This window comes from Galleria mellonella, unplaced genomic scaffold, assembly GCF_026898425.1.
Source record: "Galleria mellonella isolate WM207_F2 unplaced genomic scaffold, CSIRO_AGI_GalMel_v1 utg312, whole genome shotgun sequence".
Classification (NCBI taxonomy): Eukaryota; Metazoa; Arthropoda; class Insecta; order Lepidoptera; family Pyralidae; genus Galleria; species Galleria mellonella.
The window spans coordinates 7,678,560-7,697,841 of record NW_026442074.1 but is presented as its reverse complement, the minus strand read 5'-3'; the positions used below and the strand labels follow the sequence as shown (position 1 = coordinate 7,697,841).

General features: G+C 33.9%; 2 protein-coding genes across 2 annotated transcripts; one reads left to right on the top strand and one right to left on the bottom strand.

Moving 5' to 3' along the window:
- Positions 1–4,598: 4,598 nt before the first annotated feature.
- LOC113514903 (adenosine deaminase 2-like) lies at positions 4,599–10,474 on the top strand. The gene has a single exon (XM_026898995.3). It carries the CDS (start codon positions 4,648–4,650, stop codon positions 6,166–6,168), a length of 1,521 nt encoding a protein of 506 aa, XP_026754796.2. The 5' UTR covers positions 4,599–4,647; the 3' UTR covers positions 6,169–10,474.
- Positions 10,475–11,229: 755 nt separating this feature from the next.
- On the bottom strand, positions 11,230–13,163 carry LOC113519540 (adenosine deaminase 2-like). The gene has a single exon (XM_026904654.3). It carries the CDS (start codon positions 13,068–13,070, stop codon positions 11,559–11,561), a length of 1,512 nt encoding a protein of 503 aa, XP_026760455.2. The 5' UTR covers positions 13,071–13,163; the 3' UTR covers positions 11,230–11,558.
- Positions 13,164–19,282: the final 6,119 nt, after the last annotated feature.

Here is a 19,282-nt window from a genome sequence, read left to right as displayed (position 1 = left end):
TATACAAACGATGTCTGTATATTTATAAAATATAATTAAAAATCATAATAAATATAAACAAAAGAGTAACGCCTATTTAAATAATATAGCAAATTATTATAAAAATCATTTTTGCTATAGGTAATCAAAACTATAAATAAATAGCTCTTTTCTATGGCTTTACCCACATCAGTATACAAAATATCCTATGTAAGTTATGATATAAGCTACTAGTGTACCAAATTTACGTGAAAGAGTAACAAACATTTATCTCTCCTTCCATACATCTATTCATACATTCCTACGTACTTTCGCATTTATAATATTAATAGGATGTATGAATATCTTACATTAACACAATAAATGCAATTCTGGATTACGTTTTGATGTATTCCATTTATTATTTCTATCATTCCATTAATTTGTCTTGAAAAGATTTACAGCAAGAATAGAGATTAAATTGTCTAACTTCAATAATTTGAACTAAATTTGATATAGGTATGTTTTTAATTGTTAACTAGATTCCAAAAATATAATATAATACGTTAATCGCTCTTCATGAATTAAGGAAGAAGATTAATACCGAATTTGGGGGAAAGAGATTGTTTATCAGCCCCATTGGTAGTAATATAGCCTATAAGTTGACCTCCACACAAACTCCTGGAAACCATCGTGGTTGTGTCTTATGAAATTTACGATGGGCTAACTGACCTGTTTTCGACCTCATCCATCATCTCTCATTATTGTCTTGCCAGCATATAGCGATAGTATAGATGGGATTACCATTCCATGTTTACCCATAAAAAAAGATACAAAATTTGCGAAATACTTTTTGGTTTCATTTGATAGTAACACATTTGTTACTTACAATTACCCAAGAATAATAAGCTAAAGAAAATGCAACAAATAAGGTCATGACATCATTTTGTGAGGTCGGTAAAATTGATAATAAACAAACAAGTTCAGAGTCAAAGGTCACGAAAGCGTAGATAAATAAATCGAAACAACAATAAGTTACCAAAGTTGGGGAAGAGAATATTTAATTGCACCAAGGTTTTGGGGTTCCTTAGTAATCCTTCAAGTAGCTTATGACTTTTTTTAAGCAAAAATATGAAAAGGAAATATGCAAGAATAACTCCGACTGCGTTACTAGGGCAAAGGTATATTTTGCGATGGGGAATAATCGCCCCATTGCTAATCATATCCCAGCAATTATTTGGCATTTATATCTATAGCCTTTAATGGTCCACTGCTGAACATAAGCCTCCCCCTTAGCAGGTCTTGCCAGTAGTTGCCGCACTTGGCAGGCGGGTTGACAACCGCAGTTAGGCTTTGGAAATGTTTTAAGAGGAACGCTACCGCCCATTCCTCGCCCTCCATCAGTCATTGCAAATATACGTATGTAACACGATATCTTAAGCAATTCTGAATATTTGATTTTTTTTTTATAATCTGTAGCGTTTTCTCCCATGTTGGATCTATATTAATTTTGTTCCTGTCAAGAAGTTTTTATGTAAATGTGACGTGAACGCAAACCTGACTTATAATTTGATTCCGAAACAAGTTTACCAATTTAGATAAAAAATACACGTCAATTATTTTTACAATATGACATTAATCGTGATTATAGTCACTTCTGTTTTTTTATTGAGCAAAATCTACTTGTATTTTTTTTTTATTCATAAAAAAGGAATTGCCTTGCCTTGCCTGCACTATCGCTATACGCTGGCGGGGCACCAGTGGAGATGGTAGGTGAGGATAGCAGATCAGTTAGCCCATCGTGATGAATTCAAGAAAGTACCATGGTGGTTTCCAGGGGAAATCGCGTGAAGGACGACTTAATATAATATACCATTTATTACTAGCAACGAGACTGCTAAACCCGATCACTAACAATGTACTTGTATTTTTTTTTAATGGGTGATAAAGGAATGGTAACTCCGCTTGCGCTATCGGTATACGCTGGCGGGGCACCAGTGAGAGGTAATAGGTGAGGATGAGAGCAGGTTAGTAAGCCCATTGTGATGAATTCCACTAGAATTAACTACGATGATTTCCAGGGGGAACCACGTAGAGGTCGACCTGATAGGGTATATTGTTGGCAATGGGCCAGTTAGAGCCTATTACTAACAATCCCTTCCCCCCTATGTACTTATTAGGTACCACGTCGATACATATTGAGTATAATGAAATTGCACCTATTTATAAAAAAATTATAAATAATACTTAGATGTTAATAGGTCGGATTGTTAAAATGCCAAGTATTAAAAAGTATACAATTATACTTTCTCATTTGTTATATTAGTAAAGATTGTTAACTACTAGTGCTTACCCACGAAGTCTTACCTTAGGGAGACTTTGTGCAAAAATCGATTGCTTGGGTACTTCTGTCCCATTCGTTTTTCTACCGTGAAGCAGTTGTGTTTGCATGGCTGTGTTTCGGTTTGAAGGATGGGATATGGCGTGAATTTACAGGGTACAGAGGAATAACACCTGAATCCTCAGGAATGGCAACGCATGGGGGGTATCATGGGCGAATCAGTATACTCTGTTATATCCATGGTACTGCTCATGTCTATAGGCGACGGTTACCACTCTCCATCAGGTGGGCCGTCAGCTTGTTTGCCATTCTAAGTTGTATAAAAAAAAGCCGTGCGTCCGATCGACATCGTAAAATCTAGCTCCTTCTCTTTATATTAAAGAAAACTTCATAACGAATTGCGATAAACAAACATACTTATTTTCAGACTTATAATATTAATAAAAAATAAGGTTTATGGATAACAAAAATTATATTGTGTTAAAAAAAAACTTAATTCAATATCAGTTACCACATTTTTTGCGTAACACGTTGCTGTTTGATTTCTTGTGAACCTACCTGCCAATCTGGTCTTCTATACAATCTTGTTCGATCATTTTCTTTTTTGCTTACTGCCGATTGTTGTAATAAATTTGTCGGTACATGCTGTATAAATAGTTATAAAAACTATAGTGTCTTACTAAATTTATATTGAAAATAAATAAGTAATATATATAATAAAATGTTAACAGAATAAAACTGGCTGATCGTGTTTGTAATTATACTTATTTAAAGTGCGCTAGTTTGAGACGAAGTGTCGATGTAATAGGTACATTTTGCATCCAAAAAAATAACTAGTTATTTCATCGTAAACACACAGCGACAGACGACCAGATGTTTTGCGGACATATTACAATAAATTTATTTGGAATTAGAATGAGGAGACACGATAGATTGCTACATCGCTTTAAAATGAAAATATTCGAATTTAGAATGCGGAATAATAAAAGAATATTTACACGGATTTACACTATGTCAGAAGACTATCTTGCTATCGACCTACGACTGCTACAAGCGTAGTGTAGCGGAGACCTAATCCGGTAGTTAATTTCCTATGAAATTGTATAAAGAAGATTAAACAATATTATTTTTAAAACTTGTATTTAATTTTTAACGATATATATAACGGAAATTTACGAACTTACTATTATTGTGGTTTCCGACTATTGTTTCGATTTAATACTTAGAAATCTTCTTTTCTCTTTTAGTCTTAGTCCCCTTGAAAAAGATGTCCGCCGAAATCGTAACAATTGTCGGAAACAACAAATATAGTAAGTTCATAAGAATTCCGTTAAGATCAAACAACAGTTACCGCAAACATTATCATTGAACAACAATTAATAGGCAATTTTGAAGATAAAGTTAATACAAATTATAGGAATATTCCAAAATGGTACATTTAAGGTAATAGTAAAGTAAGTGGTAAGCTGGGCAAGTGTAAAGACTGACAATAATGACGGGCGGCAAAATTAAGGGCAATTAATTAATTAATTAAAAAATAAAAGGAAATATTATTTTCGCCAAATGTAACGTTTGTAGGTATCGAACGATGAATGAGTCAAGAGATCCGTGTTTGTTACACACACATCTCTCATTATAGAAGCCTTTTGATATTTGATTTCTCTATTTATCCACTAAAAGTCCTAGCGTAAAGACAGATATACTCTTACTAATATTATATATGCAAAGTGTAAGTTAAATGAATAATAATGAAATAAATGTGAAAGTGAGTCTGTTTATTTGTTGGCGTTTTAACGGTTCAACCAATCATTATGAAATTTTGTATACTGTATACATAGTATCTATATCTAGTTGGGATATAAAAAGAACATACGCCAAGTTTTATGTCGATCAATCAATGAATCTTGGTCGCGCGAACGAAGTCATAACCAAAAAGGAGTTTAGAATAAATAGAAAATATATAGCAAATTTGTATTATACTCCTGTGAAATTCGTTGGGTTATAAGAGGTTTTCCCACTCTAGGTGGTCTTCCGATGTTGGTAACAAAACAAGCAAAATACAAGACCCCTAAGTGTTTATATTTCTGTGACGTACTTGATAAATATGACATATTTTTGTGAATTCGAGAATACACTATGGAATTGTGATATGATAATAAATTCTAAGAATAGTATTCGTATGCACGAATATCAATTCTCCGTTGCGGGTCTCTTCTGGTCTGTATTTTGACGTTGGTGTTTGGCTCTATTCTATAAATATCAAAGAATTACGCATACGCGACTCAGTACTTGGTGAAGGCACGCGAGATCAAAGTGTCACAGTTAACTTGTGAGTGTCCATCCGTAAAATGTATGTGTTCGCTATATACAGTGCTCTGTGTTTATTTTTTATGAGACGATACGAAGCGAGGTTCATTAATGTCAACAACTATTTATTGAACAGAAGTAATATACTTGCCGAAGAATACGAACTTTCTCTCGGCGGTACGTTGATTTTGAACGAGGAGGAAGAAACGGTCAATAAGATATTAATGCATTGGAAGGAAAAAGAGTCCGATGAATTTTTCAACAATCCACAATACTTTAACTTTTCAAAACATTATTTTACTTATAAAAATCATATCTACAAATCGAAGGTGTATCAAATTATTAAGCGGATGCCAAAAGGTGCTGCTTTGCATTTACACAGTTCTCTAATGCTACATGTTGATAAATTGATAGAATTGACTTACGAGGACCACTTATATGCTTGTTATACGGATGACCATTTAGATTTACAATTCTCCATCACGGTTCCCGAACGACCTTGCCCGCTTGAGTGGAGTCTCCTAAGTGAACTTAGAAATGCATCAAATGACATTGAACTCTTCGACTCAAAATTGAAGACTTTCTTTACATTGTACACAGAAAATGAGGATATTATGAACTCTGATATTAATTTTACATGGAATCGATTTAATAAAGTCATTCACAATATCAAATCTTTAATCCGTTATAGACCTGTACGCGAGAAATTTTTCTACAAAGCTTTAAAGTCATTTTATGATGATAATATTATGTATATTGAAATAAGAACAGGATTAAGCTACCTATATGAACTAGATGGAACAATACATCAAGGGCTATATCTCGCGAAGTTATATCAACAAGTTACGAAGAAATTTATGGAAGATTATCCAGATTTTGTTGGTGTTAAGATGATTTTGACACATCATCGTAAAGCGACGTTAAATAAAATTCAGACTGCCCTAGAATTAGCTAATAAACTAAAAGATGAAATGCCTGAGTTCTTTGCAGGTTTCGATTTAGTTGGTCAAGAGGACATAGGAAAGCCACTGTTTGAATTCTATCCAGCTCTGTTTGAAGCAAAGGACAGAATAAATTTCTATTTCCATGGTGGAGAGACTGACTGGTTTGGGACATCTACTGATGAAAATTTGATCGATGCTATACTCTTAGGATCTAAAAGGGTAGGTCACGCTTTTGCCCTAATTAAACATCCTACATTACTAAGAGAAATAAAAGAGAAAGATATAGCGTTAGAAGTCAATGTGATATCAAATGTTGTCTTATCTTTGGTTCAGGATGTAAGAAATCATCCATTAGCTTCATATTTAGCACTTGGTCTACCAGTAGTTTTATCTAGCGATGACCCAGGGGCTTGGGACGCAGATCCTATGTCCCACGACTTCTACTTGGCTTTCTCTGGAGTTGCTAGCAAACATGCCGATCTGCGTATGCTCAAGCAATTGGTAATAAACTCTATAAAATACAGTGCGTTAAATGATAAAGGCAAAACAAAATTATTTAAAATCTTTAACAGAAAATGGGAGAAATTTTTAAAAGAAGTTATTGCCATGAATAATTAGGTATACCTATTACATAGTTGTATAAATTTGTACTATTTAATGTAACGCGTAAATTAAATTATTTTAAAATATGGATAATTAATTAATAATTTAGAAAGCGGATATCATATTTGGTACTCGGTGAAATTTTGAATATGAAACTAGGCACACTGATTAAATGAATAATGTAATGATAAAATGATAAATGTAAATACACGTATGAAAACAGCTTGTAAATTAAGATATTCTCATTATCCACGTTAATTAAGTAATTGTAAATATAATAGATTTAAATCAGTGAAGATGACATACCTTACATCTAGTACTGAATTTTTTATATATAAATTAACGCGTGCAAAGCCTCGAATAACAGTCAGTAACACAATTATACGAATAAGATAACATAATATATTATGATAAATTTATATAATATCACAATTGACCTTTATTGAGGTCTAGTATTAAAGTTGGTATTAATTTATGTGTGTTATTTTTTGTTATAATTAATAAGATACCTACGTGTATAAAACGACTAACGGTGCGCGATTTCGAATGATTTTGGTATTCGAATATTTAGTAATTAGTAATTTTAGTATTCGAATTATTTTATTAATAAGTAATTCGACCCAAACCACTAGTAATGAAAACAAAAAAAATTCCCTATCAATCACTACCTTAAAAATAGCAAATAGTGAACGACTAAAAAAATCAATTTCGTCATTCCAGCAATCGACTACGTTTGCTGACTACACTTTATTACTTCATTAACAGATGAGTTCGATACTTTTAATTTTTAAATACTAAATATAAACATTACAAAGAAAAAGGCCATTCTAGCGATCGGGTCGAAACGCCTGCGTTCGTACCGACTTGTGCATTGACAACTACTAATGAATTATGTTAGCGATTAGTAAAAGTGTATAGTGAACGAAATTAGTGATCGAATTATTTAAAAAAAATTCGAATGATTCGCATGAATTGCTCAGTCGAATAAGTAGTACTCGTATTAGTAAATTCGCGCATCGTTAAAATCTTTAATGAGTACGATAATATAGGAAATGTCAAAACAAGTATGACTAGATTTCCTAAAATCCACACATTTTTTTTTAAATAAAAACACTAGCATATTTGTGCGATTCAAAATCATGTCTCCTTTATTACAAATAATGATATATCTGCTTAGTATTCAGAACACGGTTTTTAAGAGAGATTAGCTAGATAGGACAAAATAGTTGTTAAGTAGATTTAATTAATGGCGCAGAAATGTATAGACGTAGTGGACTTTTAGATACGAATTATAGTAGGGGTCAGGACTTTTGCGTGTCAATTTTTAGTAATAAAAAAGTATAAGAATTTACTTCGATTGAATACTGGTTTAAATTGAAATTACTAGTATTATTTTAAAGAAGTACTCTAATAGTGAAATCGAGCACTGTTTTTAAAAAAATAAAAATATGTGATTCAAAAAGTAAGAAACAATTTTGAGCTTCCTATACTATTACATTGTAACTGGCTATTACATTATGAAATGAAATGAGTTTATTTGCATTAAAGTCTTAAAATTATTGACGTACGCCACGTGGTGTTCAATTCGGCACCTGTTTAATTGCCTTAAACATTAGGCATGCAGATATTTTTATTTTATAAAAATACTTTCTACTATTATAATTCATAATAATATTAATATTATAATATTTTCAAAGGATTTCAATTTGTTTGTGGGTTGATATCAATAACTTTAACATCATGTTAAGGTGTGACCGTAGCTAGGAGGCGTTGGGCATTGAGGGGCAATGCCCTACCTAAAAAGGCCCAACACTCTACCTTAAAATAAAAGGCTCCAAGAAAATTAGACAGATTCGCTTTTTCGAAGTCACTTAATTATAGCTTCTATCCTACCAAAAAGTTATATTGACCTACCTTGAATTTGGGTCTAGCTACGGCCCTGCGTTAAGGACAATTTTAAAGAGCTTGTAAACAAATGTATGTAAATAAAGATAATTTATATTCTATTGTAATTAGATGTAAAGTAAATGTAAAATATTTTCATTAAAAAATATTTTGGAACAATTATTACTCTGTAATTAACGTTAATTTAGAAATAAATAGTGCTTCAGAATCGACTACATTCTCGAGTTTTCATATCCCATAAAAAATATAAAATGTAAAAAATACCACTTTTTCCATTACAAAAAGTTCAGAGATCTTATATAAAACCAAATTAGTTATTTTATTTTGTATGTATGGAAGCATCTATTCAACAACTTTGTTATAATTTATTATCAAATTAATTACCTAGGAACATTTATAGTGATCGTATTAATATTAGACATCTTTATTTCTATAAGAATTATAATGACTTGGCAATTAATTGTACGGCAACATAATCTACTAATAAAGTATTTTATTCTTAATTGCACTGTTTAGATTTACTTATTAATCAAAATAATAGATTTTATTTAATTTCATTTTCCACGCTCATTGAATTCGTGTTTCTACCGCCACAGTTACCGTAACAGTTATGCTATGAATGACAATAATTACTTATGCAATGATAGCTCTATTTCTGCTTGAAACGTTTAAACAGAAAAATGTTATATGATCATATTAGTTCTGTGTGGGGGGGGGGGGGGGAGGGTTGTTAGTAATGTCTACCAGTCCCATTACGAGCAAAGTATTTTGTAAGGTCGACCATCGAGCTGAATTCAAGGACTATTTATCACAATGGGCTAATTGACCTGCCTTATTTTCACTTATCATCCCTCACTGGTGGCTCACCAACGTATACTGTTAGCGCAGGCGCCGTCACCATTCCATTATCATCTATAAAAAAAAAATATGACTTCTGTTTAAAAAAAATGTGCTTCTGTAAGACGTGCCGTCAGCTTATTTGTAATTTTATTTTAATAGAAAAGTGTTGTTTTCTCTGACGTTTGCGCAGGTCTAATGCCGTCATATTGTGCAATGTCAGCGTACTATAGTTGCAGTTTACTGATACAATGGCCTTGTAGAAATTGAGGTTTATGTATCATATAAATAAGAATAAAGTGCCATTCACACACCTCCGGTCACAGTTCTGTCTGAGGCTTAGGGTTTCGAACATTGAGCCATTCGAGCACATCTGGGGAAAACCATCGTCACAAGCTTCATATCACCATCATCATATCAGCCGTTAACTGTTCACTGCTAAATATAGACCTCCCTCATAGACTGCTATAAGGAACGGTCCTGAGCCACTTGCATGCAGCATGCTGCGAACGCTGCCCAGTCGAATTGGATTCGTCGGTTGACCTCTCGGTCCGAGTTTTTTTTTTATGGATGATAATGGTATGGTAATTTCGCTTGCGCTATCGGTATACACTGGCGGGGCACCAGTGAAGGATGATAGGTGAGGACGAAGTAGGTCAGCTAGCCCATCGTGACGAATCAATAAGAATTGTTCACGATGGTTTCCAGGGGGAACCACGTAGAGGTCGACCTAATCGGGCATATTGCTAGCAATGGGGCTATCAAACTCCATTGTTAACAATCCCTTTCCCTCCTCTCGATTGAAGTTGGACTTATTGTACATAGTCGGACAAATCGTCACATGTATACATACTCGTCGACAACTTCGAGCGTAATGTTTTCAATCATAACCGGCATAGGTATAACATGGATGTTAGACATGATTTTAGTTTTGTCCAAGTATGAATACTAATATGTATATAATACAATGGAGTAATATAAACGATGGTTCGTCTCAGATCCTCTCCGGGTCCGTACGGCTCGGAGTTCGATAACTCATGCTTGCAGCACTGTGTGAATGATGTTTTATTCTTAGGATGCAAATAGGGATCATGGTATAACTAAATAGTAATTAATGTAATGTTCATATATACTTTTTACACTTGTATATGTATTATTATTAGGTAAGGTGCTTTTAATGATGTACAATAAATTGTTACTATGTTTAAAGTGCTGAGATATTTCACAAGCTAACGCATGTTAATCTTTTTATACCTGATTGATATTCTGAGTTTAGTATCATAATGTTTCTAAGAAATATTTAGAAAGCTTTTAAATACTAACAATGTATGTACATGTAACAATATATGTAGAGCATGAATATCAAATATAGTTATGAAATATACGAATATTATATACGAGCTATCACTTATTATTGTTTATATTGTTATTCCATTTATATTCTAGTACCTGTTTTATTTATATTATTGAAGGTTGACTAAAAGAAAATGCTCTTAGCATTATGTCCGCCTTGTACACTTTAGATGTGTATTAAAAAATAATAAATAAATAAACATTAATAAATAATATAATTCATATACTTACTGTCTTTTTGTACCTGCACCTAAAAATTGATGTTCTGGAGAAAGGATTGTTAGTAAAGAAAAACAACTATTACTAGCAATTTGCTTTGTTAAGTTGACCTCTATGCGGTCCCCTTGAAAATCATCGTGATTAATTCATGGTGAGAGTTGGTCATAATGCTCCAACTGAAGAGACTTCATCCTCTCTCGCATCGTAAATCAAAAGCGCATGCGGTCACCATTCCATTATCGTTCATAAAAATACTGGAGTTATTTATAGTACTATCTTAATCTTTAGATATTTTATCCGCATACGCTTACATAGTTCCAGACAACTCTATCTTGCCATAAGACAAGAATGAGATAGATTGATTATCAACAATTTTATCAGTCACTTATCGTACCTGTTCTCTCATATATCAATTATTAAGACACTACATTCAACTTTGATTAAATTAAGAATTTACTTATTTTCAACATATGTTTTTCATGGAATGACAAATAAGAAAGTGGTAAGAATTCATGCCTGTCCTTTGGATTAAGCCAGGGATACAATCCTCGTACCATGTAATGTCACCGAAACATAGTAATGCAAGTCTAGTTTCGGGGATTTATATCCTCGTCATGTCTTTACTTACTTAATTTTATTCAAGTAATATAAAATTCATCTACTTGGGTAGGTACTTATGTACCTAAGCAGGTGAATTGTATATGAGGTCTACCTCGGGCAAAACGTTAAATTTTATATTATAAATATTAAAAAGGAAATAAATAATAGTAAAAAATAAATTATTTATTATAAAATTTACTAAGTCATAAGTTAATAAATAATACCTAATAATCTTCCTTTTCTTCTTCTAACGTTTAGATGCGAAATTCATTTATTAACATTAGACAAAATCTCCGGAACTGAAAAGTTATACACGTTCCTGAAATAGTGCCGGTGTTCCCACAGAAAATGAGAAAAGATGGAATTAATCCAAGTAATTCCAGCGCCAAAATTGATTTCTTTCGAGTAATTAATAAAGATAATTAATTAGATTTGCTTTAGGTACATAGGTAAGTACATTTATTCTTTTGAATTTATATACAAAGCTATTCTCACCAACTATTTTTTATTACAGAATCAATAAATCTAGTCCATCGTATTTCAAATTCATGTACAAGTTTGTCTTTATTCTTAACTGTGCTATAATATAAAGAATTCAAAGCAAGTTTTTTCAAAAGTCTTAAATCTGCGTGTCGACTTGCAACACCAACAAAAGTAACATAAAAATCATGAGACAAAATATCAGCTTCCCAAATCCCGGGATCGTCACTTGATAATACAACTGGAAGATTTTGAGCTAAAAAAGAAGCTAGTGGATGGTTCCTTACATCGTCTACTAATTTGAGTACATTATTTGATATCACATTCACTTCTATAGCTATATCTCTCTTTTTAATTTCGTCAATCAAAATGGGATGTTTAGATAATGCAAATGCATGACCAATGCGCTTTGTTCCTAACACTATCGCATCGAAAAGATTTTCATCAGTACTCATTCCATTCCAATTCGTTTCACCGGCATGAAAAAAGTATTGCAAATATTTACGACCTTCAACCAGTTCCTCCAAAAATTCTTTTGTAGGAGCACCTAAATCCTCTTGACCAACTAAATCAAATCCAGCTAAAAATCCAGGTATTGTATAATCTATTTCTTTAGCTATTTCTATATAGTTTTTAACAGTTGAAGCGTCAACCATTCGTAGTGGGGCATAAATAAGTTTAGCGCCATAAAAGTCTGGATAGTCAACAAGGAATCTATCTAAAACATTCTTATATGATTGTGCAGTTACAACTGAATCAAAAACATTTCCATCTAAGTCATACAATTCAGGCAATGTACTACGAATTTCTATATACATGACGTTTTCTTCTCTCAAAGCTTTAAGAACATCGTAAAAGTATTGTTCCCAAACAGGTTTGTAACAAATTAATGAAGTAGTCCTAATAAAATAATTTTGAAATGCGTTCCACACAAGATTAATATCAGTGTACACTTCATTTGGTTTATCAATTACAAGAGTAAAATATTTCCTTAGCTTAGCATCAAATATTTCTACGTCGCCAGAAGAGAATCTCGTGTCTCTCAGTAACTGCCATTGGCTATCACAAGTATCTGTTGGAATGCTTTTCGAGAACAAGAAGCGCAAATCATCTCCTTCGAAACAAACGTACAAATTTTCCCAATACGTCAACTGTAAAACGTAATCTGGACTTAAAATGCCCGTGTCATGGGCATGCAGGATTGCTCCTTTTGGCATCTGTTTAATTAATTGAAATAGCTTACTTTTTTTTATTTCATCTTTATATTCAAAAAAATGTTTTGAAACATTAAACAGTTGTGGCTCTTCAAATCCAATGTCTAACTCTTCGTGTTTCAAGTTCATTATAATTTCATTTACTTTTTCTTCACTATCACTGAGATTTATATCACTTCCAAACATCATTTTAATTTCATTTTCAATTAGAGTGGTCCGTTCATTGATCACATTTTCAATTCGGCCAGTAACAGTTGATAAACCTGATTGTGCATCTCCGAACAATAAATATAATATCACAAGCCACATCGCCACTACCAACAATTTCGAGAGTCAAACAAATACTATCTTATAAGTGATAATTTGGAACAAGGCTGTGGCCAATACGTTGTACGAGTATAACAAAGAATTGATTTTATCACTTTTGTACCTGTATTCTTAAATACTTAACGTATTACGTAGGCAAATTATTTTGGTAATTAATTTTCTATCGAATTGTTGTTATGCGACAACACAATAAGATAAAATTTTATCTCGCAATCATATACTTATTATCATTTAGCTATTTCTCGCGATTTATACGAGGCATTTTATGTTTCTAATCCTGATGACATTGGTGAAAAATCGTTGTTTAAGAATGGTAATCATAAAATAAAAAGAAGCCCTGAAGTGTTTACACATTACAAGTGCATAGTGTACGTAATTAAGGCACCTAAGTAATATAAGCATACTACCGAACATTAACATATTTTTATTACGACGCGGTTATTTTATATCGTTAATTAAATATTCATAATGTTACCTACCGATCTTTAAAAATGTACCTGTACAATTTTTACTTAATAAGTAATAAAAAAAAATCTAATATTTCACGTCTATAATTTGTTCATTTTTTATCTTTATTGAATATATAGCGATTTAATAGCGTTTAATGAAACGGTTATTATAGGTATTTTAAGTAGGTTTATTCTTTAAAATTGTGATGATAAAGTATAAATATGTGTATTTATTATTAATTGTGATACTTTTTTCAACTTAGAATAAGAAACAAGCTGACCGTTCGTTCGACCGTGTCTATACGAGGTCTGTCCGGAAAGTTCGTATAAAAGTGTTCTGGAATGCGAGAAAGAGGAGTGGGGAGGCCAGGTAAGCGCAGGACCCCTTCCTTATGTCCCTAACAATGCTTCAGTTCTGGTCTGACCGCCGTGCGGTGCGAACTGGCTTGTCACGCCATCTGTGAAGTTACCTCTTAACGAAACCCCGTCGGCATGGAGCCCGCTTCCGTTGAAGAGCAGCGCGTCGTAATCAAGTTTCTCTCGAAACTCAGCAAGAATGGCCGTGAAATTTTTGCCGATCTCAGAACAGTTTATGGGGATGATGCTGTGAAGGAACCAACCGTCCACAAGTGGCTAAAAAGATTCAGAGAGGGCCGAGACAATGTTGATTGTTTTTTTCGATGTTCGGGGGATTGTCCATCAAGAATTCGTCCCTCCAGGCCAGACAGTTGATGGAAAATTCTACGTCGATGTGCTCAGACGCCTCAAAGCTCGTGTGGCACGAGTTCGTCCAGAATTGGCGCGAGAGGGGCGTTGGATTCTTCACCACGACAATGCCCCTGCCCACACCTCTCTTGTTGTCCGTGAGTTTTTGAGTAAAAATTCCATTACGGTGACCGAACACCCCCCTATTCGCCGGATTTGGCCCCGTGTGACTTCTTCTTGTTCCCAAAAACCAAATTGGTACTTCGGGGGCGGCATTTGGGGGACATAAATGAGATAAAAAAAGCTACGACGGGGCAGCTGAGAAACCTACAACCAGAGGACTTTCAAGGAGCCTTCTCACAGTGGAAACGGCGTTGGCACAAGTGCATTATGTCACAGGGGGAGTACTTTGAAGGGGATAAAATTGATTTACCTGAATAATTGTAAAATAAAATTTTTAAAAAACTTTTATACGTACTTTCCGGACAAACCTCGTATACATGAACAGCACCATAGGCATCACAGACTACACTATGATGCACATGTTATTTATGCCTTGCCGTTACTGAAGATTATGGCGTTATGCCTCTATGGCCAGTAAATAAGCGTATGGTGTTAAGTATAAAGTAATTTTTCAATTTTCAACGAGTTTATTAATAAACCTCTTAAAAATTTAAATATACATAGTGCTAACGGTTGGACACCAGGTAGTAAGGGATAATAGATGAAGAGAAAGTTGACCCATAGTAACGAATTAATTAAATGTAAATCAGAATGTCTTCCAAGGGAAACCGCGTAGAAGTCGACCTGACAGAATATATTGCTAGCATTAAGACCACTAGTCCTCATTACTAACAATCTCTTCTTTCCGTAGCAAATTACTATTAGGTGTATGAGATATAGACTAAATAATGTTTTAGGTGGAAACCAAAATGGGGGCATTATACTCTAATAGACAAGGCAAGTAATATAACAATAAATTTATATTATCGAACAAATGCAATCATAAAATAGTTTCGAGTACTCGTTGATAGACCTTTAACCGTGACATGGTCATTCAAGAGCGTAATGCAACATTTGTCATGATTAGGAAACTCTATTATGCAGAAAATAGATATCAAATAACCCTATTATAGTACTTCCAAGTGTTGACGTCACGAGTACGTGACCACTAGTGGTAATTTGGTGCATGCGTACCTAGTATACTTTATTAAACACATGTACAAAAGATATGGTATAAAAACAGATTTAATGTTACCTATATAGCATTCTCTTCTTTTATATACATATATATTCCTGTCACAAAAATAGGTTTTGTTAAGTTGGTATTAATACATATAACACACTAATGAGTATGCTCTCTCTGTCTCCCTGCCTAGCCTTATTAAACCCTTTACATTTGAGATTTGATTTGCTCATCATCCATCGCTAGGCACTTCTATCCTGCCTTATCTAGTCGTTTGGATAGAATCCTCTTTAAGTCACTGTTGATTCCAGACTACAAAGTTATTAAAAAAGTCTTACTCGCCTCTTTGAACCAGTACCTAAACTTAGGACTTTTTTGGTCATATGATTATCAGATCGTTTCAATTCTGAAGCACCATTGGCATTGTTAGTACGTGTGAATACCAATCCGATTTTTATATATTGGGTTTCTCTGAATATTGATGAAGGAAAAAAGGTCATCACCCATTTCGATATTGCCCATATCGCTCGGATATCTATTTTCGAATATACTAAAAGGCTGTTTCAATATTATTTTTTTGATAACATACTTTTAACATACTCGTTATTGAATAAGTATTTAGATATTGTAAGTAAAATATATGGATACTGCTATATAATATCCACCCCTAATTTTTAGTAATAGGAACTTTGAGGCCCATTACTAAAAGTATACCTTGTCAGGTCAACCTTCACACGGTACCCTCTGGATGCGATCGTGATTAATTCTTATGAATTAATCACGATCGTATGGGGGGAAAGGGATTGTTAGTAATGGAGAGTGAGAATCCCATTGCTAGCAATATACCCAACCAGGTCGACCTCCTCGCGGTTCTCCCTGGAAGCTATCATGGTTAATTCCTGATGAATTCATCATGATGGGCTAACTGACCTGTTTTCATTCTCATCTATCACCCTTCACTGGTGCTCCGCCAGCGTATCCCGTTAGCGCAGGCGGGGTTATCATACCATTTTCACCCATAAAAAAAAAATCACGATCGTATCCACGATGATACCACGATGGGCTAATTGGCCTGTCTTCGTCCCTCACTGGTGTCCCCCAGCATAAACCGATATCGCGAGCGGAATTAAAATTCCCTTATCACCTATTATAAAAGCAAGAAGCACTATTCTTCATTTTTTAAACGAAAATTTATTATTATAAAATCCAATATAAATGTATATTTTTGTATAAATATTCAAAATTGACAAAAATATCTAGCAACATCACAAAAAAAAAAACACATTTGATTTTTTCCAGAATTTTATTGTCTTTCTAGAGTCAAACTGAAAAATATTTTTTTAAAGTCGGTTAAAAAAGATTCCGTTTTGTGCTCGTACATCGTACACTTTATATGTACTTTGAGGGAACTGTAATCAGAAGATTAAAGAGAGAGGTGACAACACTCGACGTATCTACAGACTAGAGACGTTATACCTATTCATTCCAGCTTCGTAAGCCTTCGTCCACTATAATGCTTTTCTAACAGGCGGATAACCTTAAAATATTTTTTTCTTAAAAGATTTTGCTAAAAAATAGCGATTTTAATCGTTATGAAATTTCAGGGCACTGTTGGGGCTACCTAGTCACTGTAGTGCGTCACACATGTTTGCACGGGAGCGTACAGATGATTTTTACGCAATACGACGCAAACGAATTGTTTCGCTGTTGGGTAGGGTGCGTGTTAGCTCAAACAGTGTCCTGAAGACAATTGCTGATAAAATGGACTGTCCCATCCTAAAATATTGGGTGGGACAGGTTATCAATGTAAGAGCGTTATGACCGCTCATTTACTAACATAGGTTAAGTCAATTTGTAACTAACAAAATGGGCCTTATGTTGTCTAATTAAATAAATATTATTATTATTTATTATTAATATAGGACAAGTATGGGGGAAACTTTATGCATACAGCCCGTCTGATGATAAATGGTCACTGTAATCTATTGACGCCTGTAACACTAGGGGTGCCACGTGCGCGTTGACCATGAAGAAACCCTAATAAAATTAATTCTGAATTGTCAACGAATTTGCTTAAAATTTTTTTTATGCAATTTAGAATAGCAAACATGCTGACGGCACACCTCATGGAACGTGATGACCATCGCCTATAGACATGAACAGTACCACGGATATAATAGAGTATGTACTGTGTCGTCCATGATACCCATCATGTGTTGCCATTCCTAAACACTAAGGTGTTGTCTCTGTACCTTGTAGTTTTATTGCCATTCAAACCGAAACACGTAAGCAGGTGCTGTTGTGTACTTACACACATCATTGTTCATATAGCCTCACCGGAGTAGCGATGGCGAGGCGAGCTAGATATTCATTGTAGAAGCTGGAGTCACGTCATCAATTGATTGATGAAGAACATGGATCATCAACTGAAAATTAAATGAAGGAAAAAAATCATTCTCCAGTAGAAGAATAATTTAGACAAAATAATTGTTATGAATAAAAATGAATCGTTATGCGCAAACCTCAAAAAGGATGGAACAATAAGGTAATTTTATTTTTTTAAATATACGTTCGAAGTACAAGGAAGGTTTTTATGAATGTAAAACCCAGAAAAACTGCCCCAAAAACACCATTTTTATTTTTCCCATAAAAACTACTTTTGTCAGAACATCTGTTGAATCAGTTTAAAATGGATATGTTATTTTTTTTACAAAGTACAGATACAGTAGAAAATCGCAGCGAAAAAATCACACGTGTGAACGCGACCGTATTCATACGTGACTTACCATGTCGCGGCCATATTTTTTTTTTAACGAATACGTACAACCAGCGGGGCGGTACTGTAAAGTGGCACTTAATCCATCCCCAAGTCCCCAACCCTTTTGCATAAAATCATGGCGGATACGACGAACCTCTACATTTCTTTTATATTATTTTTTTCTTTAGTTTCTTCTGAGCGTATGGCTTTGAAAGCGAAACCCTTTTGGTGCCGCTGTTTGTAATTTACACCAGTTCGGTTTTAGTGCATTTATTGCTTAATTACAAGACTTGAAAGTAGTTTGGCCACTTAAATTAATGCTTATTTTTTTAAGTTGATTAAAATCCTGACTAATCCCACTACCTATTATTATAAACGCAGAAATTTTCGAAGAGCTATGTATGAGCGGATGTTCGTTCCTCTTTTACTCAAAAACTACTGAACGGATTTGAATAAAATTTGGTATACGCAAAGGTTATATTCTATTTTAGAACTTACATTACTTTATATACTAATTTACGCGGGCGAAGCAACGTTAGTTTTAATTATTATACTAACACAGGGGGCAGGGGGGAAAGGGATTGTTAGTGATGGAGACAGAATCCCATTGCTAGCAATATACCCAACTAGGTCGACCTCCTCGCGGTTGGAGGAAACTATCATGATTAATTCCTGATGAATTCATCGTGATAGGCTAACTGGCCTATTTTCATTCTCATCTATCACCTTTCACTGGTGCTCCACCAGCGTATTCCGTTAGCGCAGGCGGTGTTACCATTCCATTTTCATCCATAAAAAAAAAATAAACACGGGGCAAACGATCATGCGAATCACCTGATGGTAAGTGACTGCTGCAGCCCATGATCACCCGCAATACCATAGGCATCGCATGTGTGCTGCCGACCTTTTAAAACGGAATATGCTCTTTTCTTGAAGGTTATGACGTTGTATCGGTCTATATATTTTATATTATATATTTTAGAGGATATTCATATCGATTCTAAATTACAACAATTGGTTTAGATTCGTCTGTATATTTTATATGTCTACTACGCATTATTTTAACCATAGACGTAGTATAACGTACTACGTATTT

Coding starts and splice junctions, on each gene's coding strand:
- LOC113514903 (XM_026898995.3), top strand. CDS start 4,648: ATGTATGTGTTCGCTATATACAGTGCTCTGTGTTTATTTTTTATGAGA.
- LOC113519540 (XM_026904654.3), bottom strand. CDS start 13,070: ATGTGGCTTGTGATATTATATTTATTGTTCGGAGATGCACAATCAGGT.